This window comes from Cladophialophora immunda, assembly GCF_000835495.1.
Source record: "Cladophialophora immunda strain CBS 83496 unplaced genomic scaffold supercont1.6, whole genome shotgun sequence".
Lineage (NCBI taxonomy): Eukaryota > Fungi > Ascomycota > Eurotiomycetes > Chaetothyriales > Herpotrichiellaceae > Cladophialophora > Cladophialophora immunda.
The window spans coordinates 1,013,599-1,025,083 of record NW_015622546.1 but is presented as its reverse complement, the minus strand read 5'-3'; the positions used below and the strand labels follow the sequence as shown (position 1 = coordinate 1,025,083).

At 54.0% G+C, this 11,485-nt stretch overlaps 4 protein-coding genes across 4 annotated transcripts; 3 read left to right on the top strand and 1 right to left on the bottom strand.

The window, feature by feature from the left end:
• The first annotated feature begins 235 nt into the window (after nt 1–235).
• Nucleotides 236–3,270, top strand: PV07_09955 (uncharacterized protein). The gene is made up of 5 exons (XM_016397252.1): nt 236–1,080; nt 1,135–1,239; nt 1,298–2,239; nt 2,293–2,440; nt 2,496–3,270. Exons 1-5 carry the CDS (start codon nt 945–947, stop codon nt 3,007–3,009), a joined length of 1,845 nt encoding a protein of 614 aa, XP_016244443.1. The 5' UTR covers nt 236–944; the 3' UTR covers nt 3,010–3,270.
• Nucleotides 3,271–3,295: 25 nt separating this feature from the next.
• On the top strand, nt 3,296–5,370 carry PV07_09954 (uncharacterized protein; the record flags this gene model as incomplete). Its single annotated transcript, XM_016397251.1, has 4 exons — nt 3,296–3,953; nt 4,016–4,029; nt 4,094–4,251; nt 4,315–5,370. Exons 1-4 carry the CDS (start codon nt 3,706–3,708, stop codon nt 5,368–5,370), a joined length of 1,476 nt encoding a protein of 491 aa, XP_016244442.1. The 5' UTR covers nt 3,296–3,705.
• Nucleotides 5,371–6,080: 710 nt separating this feature from the next.
• PV07_09953 (uncharacterized protein) lies at nt 6,081–9,593 on the top strand. Its single transcript, XM_016397250.1, has 2 exons — nt 6,081–7,104; nt 7,165–9,593. Exons 1-2 carry the CDS (start codon nt 6,186–6,188, stop codon nt 8,625–8,627), a joined length of 2,382 nt encoding a protein of 793 aa, XP_016244441.1. The 5' UTR covers nt 6,081–6,185; the 3' UTR covers nt 8,628–9,593.
• On the bottom strand, nt 9,580–11,004 carry PV07_09952 (uncharacterized protein). Its single transcript, XM_016397249.1, has one exon. The coding sequence runs from the start codon at nt 10,922–10,924 to the stop codon at nt 9,767–9,769; it is 1,158 nt and encodes a 385-aa protein (XP_016244440.1). The 5' UTR covers nt 10,925–11,004; the 3' UTR covers nt 9,580–9,766.
• Nucleotides 11,005–11,485: the final 481 nt, after the last annotated feature.

The following is an 11,485-nucleotide window of genomic DNA, read 5'->3' as shown; positions in this document are numbered from 1 at the left end:
AAAGGTAAACAACGGGCGCAGCCTCATGTCACCAGCCTCTCGGCGACTCGGGCGGACGCCACGTCCAAAACGCGCAGTCACATGATACGGTGGCACCACTGAGCCTCATTTAGCCACACCTCGCGTCTTGCGACTTCAGGCCCAAGTCTGAAACATGCGGCTCCTTCGACCTTCGACCATTCATCCTTCCCGAGTTATTTTTCCCCTCAGCTGCTTTGGTGGCTTCTTATCTTGTCTGCCCGACTCGTAATATATCTTCATGAGCAGAGGTTGACCAACCTCCTCGTTCTGCTCCCTAGGGTATCCTCTCCTCCCCAGGACAGTGAGTTGTAGGATTTGATGGCACCACGAGATGGTCCTTCCCATGCTGCTCAGGGGCTTTTATTGTTTCCTTACCACAGTATCTCGCAATTGCTCAATATATAGTCTCGTGCTGCGTGCAACTGACTGGTCTAGACCGACTTTATTGCCTGCCACAAGAACTTGGGATTTGGAAGGCCTCTTATGAGGCTGAGTGAGCTTGACGGACTAGCCGCTGCATGGGTTCCGACCGTTGACCCTAAATGAGGGCTGCTCCAGAACAGTGCCTCTGGCGGCCTCACCACTTCATCTGAGACGGATCGCTCTTTGAGCTTGCACCACTGACAATGTGAGGTTTGCCATCTCTGCCTCCGAGGTGTTACGAACCAATTGCTGTTGTGGCCCCATCCTCCTAGCCTCGTCAACCCTCTCTAGTCACGCTAGGGCTGACGCGGGAAATGAAGGATTGACCCAGGGATCAGCAATTAAAACTACTCGAACTGGCACAAATCCCAGCGACAGCTTGCGCTCGTTTGGTTCTCATCAGTCTTTCTGCTGTTTCCTGCTTCGGCGTGCATTTTTGCCTTTCAAGTCTCCTTTGTTGATCATTCTGTCTACATTTGCTCGGGCAGCTGGCTGTCGGGATGGATACCATTCGTGGCTCCATGAGCCATCGTTTTATGCTTCTAGGTCTTCTCGCATTAACTCAACTCGATATTGCTCGCGCTGGGGTCTCCCTCGATCCCGTCAAGAACTTTTGCAGGAGGATTGGACACAGCTGTTAGTACTTGAAAATAGAGCGCGCGATTCTGAGCCATACTAAAACGCTCTCAGCTGTCTACAAGAATGGCACCCTCTATATCAATGGCGGTCTCGAAACTTATGTGGACTTCGGTGCAGACGGACAACAAGACTTGAGTACCATTACTTCGGGCATCAGTGGGTCAATGCATTCCTACGGGATATATCTGTTTCGCTGACGGTTATCTTTCACAAGATGAAAATCTGATCTCCGTCGATATGACCGCCTCTTGGGACTGGAAAACGAATGTGTCCATTTCCCAAAACGCCAGACATGAAAGTGGTAGCGTTTCAGGCATGCAGTGGCCTGTCAATGTTCACGATGGCTCCCTCTTTGGAGGAATGGATTCTTCCACTACTCTTTATATGTTTGGCGGGACGACGTCGAGCTTTAATCAGTCTTTCCCTTATTTCGAGATTCCGCCTACCACTCAATACGGTCTCTGGACCTATGACATGGATGCCGACGTCTGGGCGGCTGTCGACACCTCCGGATTCTTGGACACGATACCGTCATGGGGAGCGAACGCCGAGGCTCCAGACCAGGGACTTGCTTTCTACGTGGGTGGCCAGATTGATAGTGGAACAGCAAATACCACTCAATTTTTGGGTGAGGATACCGTTGGTGTTGGTGGAATGGTGATTCTCGACACAACGAGTAACAACATGAAGAACGTCACTGTCGACGATTCCGTTAAGAGCAACCGACAAGGCGCTGGGATGGTGTACGTTGACAACTTTGGCGACGCCGGGGTGCTTGTGCTCCTTGGTGGAGAAACACAGGCAGACGGCCTCCTTCCCATGGACGAGATCTGGGTCTTCGATGTCAGCTCCGCAGACTTGAGTGATAATCCGTCTTCGGGCAAAAACATGTGGTACCAACAAACGGCGACAGGCGACGTTCCCACTACCGGACGCACGGATTTCTGTTTGGTCGCTGCACCGGCTCAGGATAACAGCAGCTCGAGCATTTATCTCTATGGTGGTACCTCTAACGGTACGATCTTCGACGACGTCTACGTTCTCAGTCTTCCCTCCTTCACCTGGGTCAAAGTATATACTGGGCAGGACGCTCGGTGGAGCGTGACATGCCATTTCATTCCCCCTCGGCAGATGATCACAGTCGGAGGAGGCGGAAGTAAGTATTCCAAGGTGATGCAGTGTGGGTAGGCGGCTAACGGCGTTTTACAGAAAGCAGCAACATCTCTTCCGATTGCGATTGGGAACAGAAGAGCTTGGCCGTGCTTGATCTCAGCACTATTGGATGGTCTAGCGTTTTCGACGCTGCAGCACCACTTTATGATGTGCCTGATGATGTCGTCACGGCTATTGGAGGGGGGTGAGTGATGGTGCAAACCTAGCAATTAGCATAATGAACTAACTGAGACGCCCAGACCAGCAGGCAATGCCACCAAGAGCCAGCCGGACGGAGGATGGGCCGAGTCGGGGCTCAGCGAGCTCTTCACCATCAGGAAGACAGCGACAACTACTCCCGCACCGAAAAGCAGCACAACTGTGACGCTTTCACCCACTCCCACTCCCACCGAGGTCCAAGATAATAAGAGCAGCGGCTTGTCTGGCGGTGCAATTGCAGGGATTGCGATTGCAGCGGTCGCTGGTGTGGCCATTGTCTGCGGCGCGATCTTCTTCTGGCTTCGTTCTCGTCGTCAACACAGACAAAACGTGGGCATGGAGATACCCGAGAAAGATTCGCTCCCATCATACAGCACCGCCGCTTCTCAAAACACACCGGAACTTGGTGGCACTCCCCAGGCTGCAGAAATGCCTGCGAAGATCAGCCCTGGTCCACCGAATCCCGCGGTTCAGGAGCCAGTGGAAAAGGACGCAGGGACCGTCCAAGGCCCTCATCCATCATTGAGACAAAATGGACCGGCAGAAATGGAGTAAAAATCTAGAGGTTTGGCGCCCATGTTTCGATGTTTGTGATTAGATTGATGTGCCAGTTAGCGATGCCCTTCTAATGAAATGGTTTGTATATTGGCGGCATAGGTACATAGTATATAGGAGTTTCCGTCGATTTAGGTTGACACCTGCTTGTAGGTGTTAATGCCTATAACTAGTCGGACTTGGATCGGATCCCCTTTTTTTCCTGCTCCGGCCTCCGACTCGATAGTTTTTCCACTGCTGTGGATGACGCAAAGTTTGTTCCCACTGACGTCTACTCACCATCCCCCTCGTTTCGGACATTCAATCCTCTCCACAGCACCACAGCCTTTGTCCAGTCAAGCCCGAATCAGTGTCGTCCCATTCAATATGACACAGGGGTATTCGGACATGCGCCGGACGATCACTGCTCCAACTCTGCAGATGGCCTCCCCATCGTGATCGTGATCCCGCCTCTATGAAGATCGCCAGGCAAGGCTGTCGTGACGTCGAAGTCACAAAGTGTAACTGGCAATGGAATGCTGCCTATGGCATCATTGTGCACGCGCACACGGGAACAACGCATTATGCCACTGTCGATCAATTCGACAGCATACTTGGTGTTCATATACCATTGTATCTCACCTCGCCCCTCGTGAACCCTCGAATACTCTTGTGTAAAGTGGATCTGGATTGCTTTACTCAACCGTGACAGACAGGATGGCTTCTCGATCACCGACGCTTCGTGCCTCATCCGACCCTTTCGGTCCAGACCAAGAAAAGGACCTTCGCAGTCTCGATAATCCACCGCCTCGAGGTGATGGACACCCTGATATTGACCCTTCGGCGGAGAAGCGACGTTCTTCACTGGGATCCGCGTGGCGGCGTCAAAGCGAGTATCAAGAGACAGATCCTTTTGGTGATGACGACGAAGAAGGGGGAGTCAAGTATCGGACTTTGGAGTGGTGGTGAGTACACCAGCGATTCCGCATCCCATGAACGTTCATAGGCTGATATCTACGTGCGTCAGGCAATGTAGCATGAGTGAGTGCCTCTCATCGGCTTTAACAGATCCACCTTCGACCTGACATGATGGTTTTTTCCTCAGTTATGATTGCCGAAACGATCTCTTTGGGGATTCTGTCTTTGCCGTCAGTCCTGGCGACAATTGGTATGGTACCAGGCGCCGTTCTCATCGTCGGGCTTGGTGTTGTGGCAACGTACTCGGGATATGTCATTGGACAATTCAAGGCGGCACATCCTTGGGTAGGCAGATTCTTCCATTCTAGAGCAGCTTCCAGAAGCGCATGCTTATGTCGTTTCATCTAGGTCCACAATATGGCTGACGCTGGCTATGTTCTCTTCAAGCCAATGGGACCACGCGCAGCTGCCATCGGTCGCGAATTCTTGGGTGCTGCACAAACCATCTTCCTTATTTTTAGCATGGCGAGTCACATCCTGACTTGGACCATCTGCTTGAACACACTGACTGACGGGGCCGCCTGCACGATTGTATGGGGCATCGTCGGGTTGATTCTCTTCTGGGTCTTCGACATCCCTCGAACTCTGCTGAAAGTGTCATGGCTTTCCTGTGTGAGCTTTTTTAGCATTACGACCGCGGTGATCGTCACCATGGCAGGTACAGGAGCCAGGGATCCTTCGCATGGCCATTTCCACGCCACCCAGACTGCAACCTTTGCCACGGCGTTTCTCAGCGTCACCAACATTGTGTTTGCATACGCGGGTCATGTAGCTTTCTTCAGTTTCATCTCAGAGATGAAGAATCCGCACGACTTCCCCAAGGCCTTGGTCTTGCTGCAGGTCACCGATACCAGCATGTATTTTCTGGTCGCGATGGTGGTTTATGCCTATGGTGGAGATCAGGTTGATTCACCGGCCTTGGGATCCGCTGGGACACTGGTTGGAAAAGTCGCTTGGGGCCTGGCGATTCCGACAATTATCATTGCCGGCGTCATTTATGGCCACGTCGCCTCCAAGTATGTCTATGTGCGTCTCTTCCGAGGAACGAAGCACATGTCCAAGAGGACCATGCTTGCCGTGGGTAGCTGGCTCGGCATCACATTGACCGCGTGGGTGATCGCGTGGATCATTGCCGAATCAATCCCCAACTTCAACGATCTGCTGGCTCTGATTTCGAGTCTATTCGCCGCCTGGTTCACCTATGGCATTTCCGGCATCTTCTGGCTGTTCCTCAACTATGGCCAATATACCAGAAATTGGAGGAAGATGACCTTGGCCGTGGTCAACATCTTGTTGTTCTCTCTGGGAGCCGGCATCTGCGGCATGGGGCTGTACGCCAGCGGCTATGCCATCAGTAACGAGCCAGGTGGGAGCAGCTGGACATGCAAGAGCAATGCACAATGAGCCGAGAATCGTGAGATTGAACGTGTACATGAGAAAGATAACCTTGTCAACACTTCTGCACCTTGTATCATTATCGAAAGTGTACAACATCAATGAAAGCAATCTGAAAATGGCATGGTCATGAAACTGCATCTTTGTCCAGAGTGGTTGTTCACAGATTTGCCACAGTCCATAGTTATTGTCGCAATTTCAGAAGCCCCTGTGCAAACACATGGTGAAGCGACGGGGTTTCTCTGATTAGACATAGCTTCGTGAATTGTGCCTGGTGCCTGATTCTCGTCAAAGGTGAATCTTGTAGGCTTGGTTGCCTTTGGAGGACAGGACTTCTACAACACAGCTGTTCCTCAACGCCGAAGACATTGACCTCAGAGGCTGTTCTCTTCTTCTGCCTCATCACGATTCCCCCATCCACGAAACACTTGACCCTCTCACTGGCTGTTCCAAGGCTGATCAGCGCACTTTGCAGTGTCATGTGCAAGAGAAACAAGTGATCCTCCGACCGACCATTCGTTCGACGAAACTCACGGGGCCACCAAGCGAAGAGGCGAAGAGGCAAGCGAGGCTTGATAAGGATGTCCTTGGGCTCTCGGAGGCCAGTGGTGGGCGCAGGAGGCTCAAGGCCAAAGCCTCAAGGGGCAACTGCGCCTAACGGCCCTATGGAAAACACCAACACCCACGCCAGCAGGCGCCAAAGTGGGAGGACCACGAGGAGTGGTGAGGGCCGACGAGGCAATCTTCTAGACCCCGGCACCCAGCCCGGAATTAATCACAGTCCCACCAAAACCTGCAAAATTTCTAGATATTTCGACCAGGACATGCCTGAGAGCAACGACGACGACAGCGAGAGCCATCAACACGACAAATTCCTGCGGTCTGCCAGTCCTCGTAGCCACCCTCGAGATTTCCTTCCAACCGGCAAACTGAAGTCCCCAGCCCGTTCGACGTCGTACACGACACCCCTCCCACTATTCACCGAGGAGTCAAAGCCCAAATCAGGCCAGGCGGCTCCTGCACCGTTGACTGAGCAGAACCTACGGACCCTCCTACGATCCCTGAACGCAGCAGACTCCAAGAGACAAGAGCCTGGCCGGCGGAGAGGTGTGTCTGAAGCAGCAGAGGGTGTTCCCGAAACAAGCATCAACGACAAACTTAGTCCTCCTCCCGCTGCCGGTGTCACTCGCACCGCGGGCACAACAGGCTCAGGCCGTGCTGCCTTTGCCTCAGCCCCACCCGCAGTCGCCCTTCCTACTACTGGCCCAAATCCAACATCCATGCGGAAGTCAAAATCGCCCAAGAAGCAGGACAAAGACAAGGAAAAGAAAAAGTTCAGAAATAACTCCGACCTGGACACCCATCCGCTGAATCTCCCTCCTGACCAACTCCGTCAACATCTGGCGCAAATGGCCAGGCAAGAGGCCGAGTCGGCCGGCAGGATGTCGCTAGATCGAGAATTTCCAGACACAAACAACCATGATTCCTCCATGTCCAACGGCACCGCAGGCTCGTCGCAGCCCGCCACCCCTTCCAAAGAAATTCCCGGCGCCTTCTCCGACCAGGCCAACAGTGATGCGACGTCCAACGGCACCAACGGCCACCACGATGAGCGCAGTCCCACGCCTCCTCCACACCGAGTCCCTCCGGCGCCCAAAGTCGACGCCGAGGCCTGCAAGGCCGCTGGGAATAAATTCTTCAAGGCCAAGGACTATGAACGCGCCATCGTGGAGTACACAAAAGGTACGTGTGCACTCATCAATGGTTGAAGTTTCAAGATCAGGCTGGCTGACAAATACACAGCGGTCGACGCAGAGCCCTCGAATCCCACGTATCTGTCAAACCGAGCCGCAGCCTACATCTCCGCCAACAAATACAGCCAGGCTCTAGGGGACTCTCTCCAGGCCAGCCGTTTAGATCCCAAGAATGATAAGATTTTACACCGTCTTGCCCGAATCTACACCTCCCTAGGACGGCCGCAAGATGCCCTGGATACTTATGCTAAAATCCCGAATGCGTCAGCCACGGACACTGCTTTGGCTCGAAAGGCCCTGCAGTCGATTGAAATGGCAGAGAAGCAAATCGATGCAGAGGACGGAAATGGAAATATGGCTCTTTGGAGCATTGAACAGGCGCGTCAGACGCTAGGATCGGGCACACCCACGCCGAGGAGGTGGCAGCTTCTCAAGGCCAAGGCAAATTTGAAAATCGGATCCGCGAATGCGCTGGGGGAGGTTCAGGGTATTGCGCAGAATCTGATGCGCGAGAACCCCATGGATGCCGAAGCCATTGTACTCGCAGGTCGAGCATTTTACCTCAAGGACGACAAGCCGAGACAAGGGAAGAGCGATTATGAACGAGCCGAAGATTATTTCCGACAAGCCCTGGCACTAGATCCTGACAACTCGGACGCACGGAACTGGTTGCGAACAATGAAGAAGCTAGACAGAGCCCGGACATCCGCCAATGACATGTTCAAGCGTGGCAAATACTCGGACGCCGTCGATGCTTACACGGAAGCTCTCACCATTGATTCCACCAACAAGGTCACAAATGCCAAGCTCTTGGGGAATCGTGCTCTAGCCCGGATCAAAATCAAGGAGTACGATGAAGCCAAAGCCGACTGCGATCAGGCCCTCAAACTTGACCCAAGCTACACCAAGGCCCGCAGAACCCGGGCCAAAGCCACAGGGGAAAGCGGCGACTGGGAACAAGCCGTCAAGGATCTGAAATCCCTGTCCGAAGACAACCCCTCTGACGCCGATCTGGCCAAAGAACTCCGCAACGCCGAACTCGAACTCAAGAAATCCAAGCGAAAAGACTACTACAAGATCCTAGGCGTGGACAAGGACGCGGGTGACAAGGAGATTGAGAGAGCCTACAAGAAGAAAGCAGCTGTGTTACATCCAGACAAGACACAAGGGGATAAGCAGAAGGAAGAGGAGTTCAAAGATTGTCTTGAGGCCAAGGAGACGTTGCTCGATCCCCAGAAGAGGCAGATATATGATTCGGGAGCTGATCTGATGGAGCCGGGCATGGGCATGGGTGGATTCCCCGGTGGCATGGGAGGCTTCCCTGGTGGTTTCGGAGGCATGGGTGGATACCCCGGGGGTGGATTTGGAGGTATGGGTGGAGGTGGTGGTGTGCAGATCGATCCGGAGATGCTGTTTAACATGATGAACGGAATGGGTGGTGGAGGACCTGGCGGTGGTGGCTTTAGATTCAGTTCCGGTGGAGGACGAGGGGGATACTCACCGTTTGGTTGAGATTATCTCCAGCCAGAGCCTTGAGATGGAAGGGGGCCACTTATCTCCGGCGCTGAGGTGGGTGCGAGGACGTCGACGAGATCCTCATTCCAAGGTGGCCCGGGGAAGGAAAACAAAGAGCGGAAAGAAATACGATGCCACCGTTACCGGCGGAAGCGAAACAGCAAGGACAAGAAGCCAGCAGTGCGAGCCAGACACAGCTTCAAGCCAGATTCCATATCCAGCTCCGGCCAGCCAGTGCAGTACATAACTGGTCCATACCCAAATGCATTGAAGCCTGAGAGGGATCAAGGACAAGACCGAAATCTTTCAGCCTGGCGCCATATGCTCCGCAAGGTGGTGAGAGCCGCTGGAAGCTGCAGCCGTGCCGTTCTACCCAGCAGCACGAGAGGCGCAGCGTTGGGCGGACTTAGGAGGTTCAGGCGACGGTGTCGGATTAGCATTTACATAGCGTCACGGTGCATTGAATAGAGGCCGCGGCCGCTGCGGCCCTTCAGGATCATACGGTCAATGGTTTTCTTGTTTGTCGATGGGCTTTTGGGACTTTTACTTCTCGTCCCGCAATCCCGGTTTTTCTATTCTGTGGGCGCCTATGGCTGGCGATTCGACAAGGCTGAGGATGAAGATGACACCGGATGAGTGAGCTCTGCGGGGGTGAGGACGGGCTGGATGGAGCCACGAGGACCAAGGCAGAAACAGATACAAGGACATCAAGACTTGAGGCGTTTTCGTGATCACCGCCATCGTTGTCGTTGTTGTTAGCATGGTCGCCGAGATCTCCTTGTCCACACTCTTCCCAATGCTTGGTTGTGTGGTGCTGCTTCACCTGCTGGACCGGCTTCTCACGTTTCTTTTATGGCCACTCTAGAACAAGTCTCGGTCTCAATAACTGGCAGGGAGACGTGAGGCTAGGAGAACCGAAAAGAGGTAGACTAGTGGTGACGGGAGCCCGACACCTGTGGATCGAGCATGTTTATCGTGTCGAGCATATGGTACTGGTACAGTGGTCTACGTGAAACACTCTGCCGCTTTTCATAGTCATTCGGAGGCACATTCGGCGGTTCTGGATAGTCAAACAATCAATCGTCATCTTCGTCGTCGTCATCCTCTTGCACATTCCTTCTTCCACCGCCTCAACCCTACTCTCTTCCGGACGTGTTGGGTCGGGGCCCCTGTCCGCCCCGTCTCGACGGGCCCGGGGGCCCTTCTTCGACCACCTCCTCATCCTCTCCATTGTCCTCAGCATCTGGACCACCACCTTTCCGACTCTGCTCCACCACACCACCCTTTCCGACCTTGACGCCGAGACTCCGCGAAAGTTTGGCGTTGAGTTCGTTCTCCTCGATCTTGACCAGGCGGGCAGCTTCTTCGCCGCCGGCCTCTTGGTTTCCGTCCACGTCTTCGTCGCGCCGTCTCCGCTCGTTATTTTGCCGAGAGCCTCGAGATAGAGGCACTGCTCCATACCCGTAAACAGTCCTCACCAACCCAGTCACGCCTTCTACCCCGACCTCAATCTTGCCTCTCGGCCCCGGCGTCCACTCGATTATTTCCTCGCCACTAGACGTATCCCTTCGCTTCTCGATATATCCCTCCTTCATCATCCTCTGGAGGAGCTTCTCTTTGTTCCCCAGGGGCGTATAGGTGTCGGCGTTCACGCGCTTGAGATAGCGTTCGAGCTTCTGGTCCGTGATTGCGTTGTTGTTTAGGTAGATCAGGGAGAGAATGAATGTGTACAGGGCCGTGTAGCTGGATTCGACGTCTACATTGGGGGCACGTGTAGGTTGTGCGATGAGAGGGTTCTGCTTTAATTCGGGCGGGAGGGTGGAGACGAGGATCCACGACTTGGTGGAATTGTTCGAGGAGGACTTGGTCTGCGTGGCTTGTGTCCGGCGATCCTTCAGAGTGGTTTTCTCCTTGGAGGGGAGCTCCGTCAACTGCATCCCGAAAACATCCTTCAACACGCGCTGGGCTCCCTCGAAGACAGCCTTGAAGGAAGTCCGACCTCCACTGGTGTTGGCATCCTTGAATATCTTCTGGGAAATGTCGCTTCGCCGCAGCGGGGTGCGGGAATATTCTGTCGCCAGGGCTAGACGGACAAGTTTCTTGATGAGGATCCTCTCTGTGGATTGACCTGCTGCGGAGGGGGAAGCGGGTGCGGAGGAGGCTGAGGAGGCGGTGTCCGAGTCTGTAGGGGTAGTTGGACGACGTCTGCGAGGTGGCTCTGGTTCTGGTTCTGGTTCTGGTTCGGACTGGTCACGAGAGATTGCGTCTGAGCGACGCTTGAGACGTTGGGGCATGGCGATCGAGACGGCGAGGTGGTGAGCACGAGACCGAGGCGTTGAGTGAGTCAATGGGCAGTGGAGGCCACACAATGCCTTTCGTCAAACCCACGCGTTAAGTGGGAAAGAAGTAGCAGACGCGTCTAGCATCGCAGAATATGGCACTAGTTCTAGAATAGACTAGTTCAACGGTACACAGGGACTGACATCATGTGTTCCGTGCTAGCGGCTCATATTAATCCTCCTCTAGCGCTAGGGCCAGGGCCAGCCTTACATCGGGAAACATCCTTGTTCTTCCTTTGGCGTTGGAGACAGTGGCTGGTACATGCAATAAGAGTCATGCCCAGGCAGACTCAGCATGACAATCCAATGGCACCGTTGATATCAAGCTTGAAGGATTCTTGGGGCAGAGACCCGCCATAGGCGATCGGGGAATTGGGGAACCAGCAGGCAACTGGCCTCTCAGCCCCCGTGGTACAGCCTCATGCACTCCGCCAATGATGCCTGGGCATATGGGTGCCTGCCAAAGCCCACCCGCTGGTGCCAACAACCATCAAATGACTCAAGCCTCATTCCTTT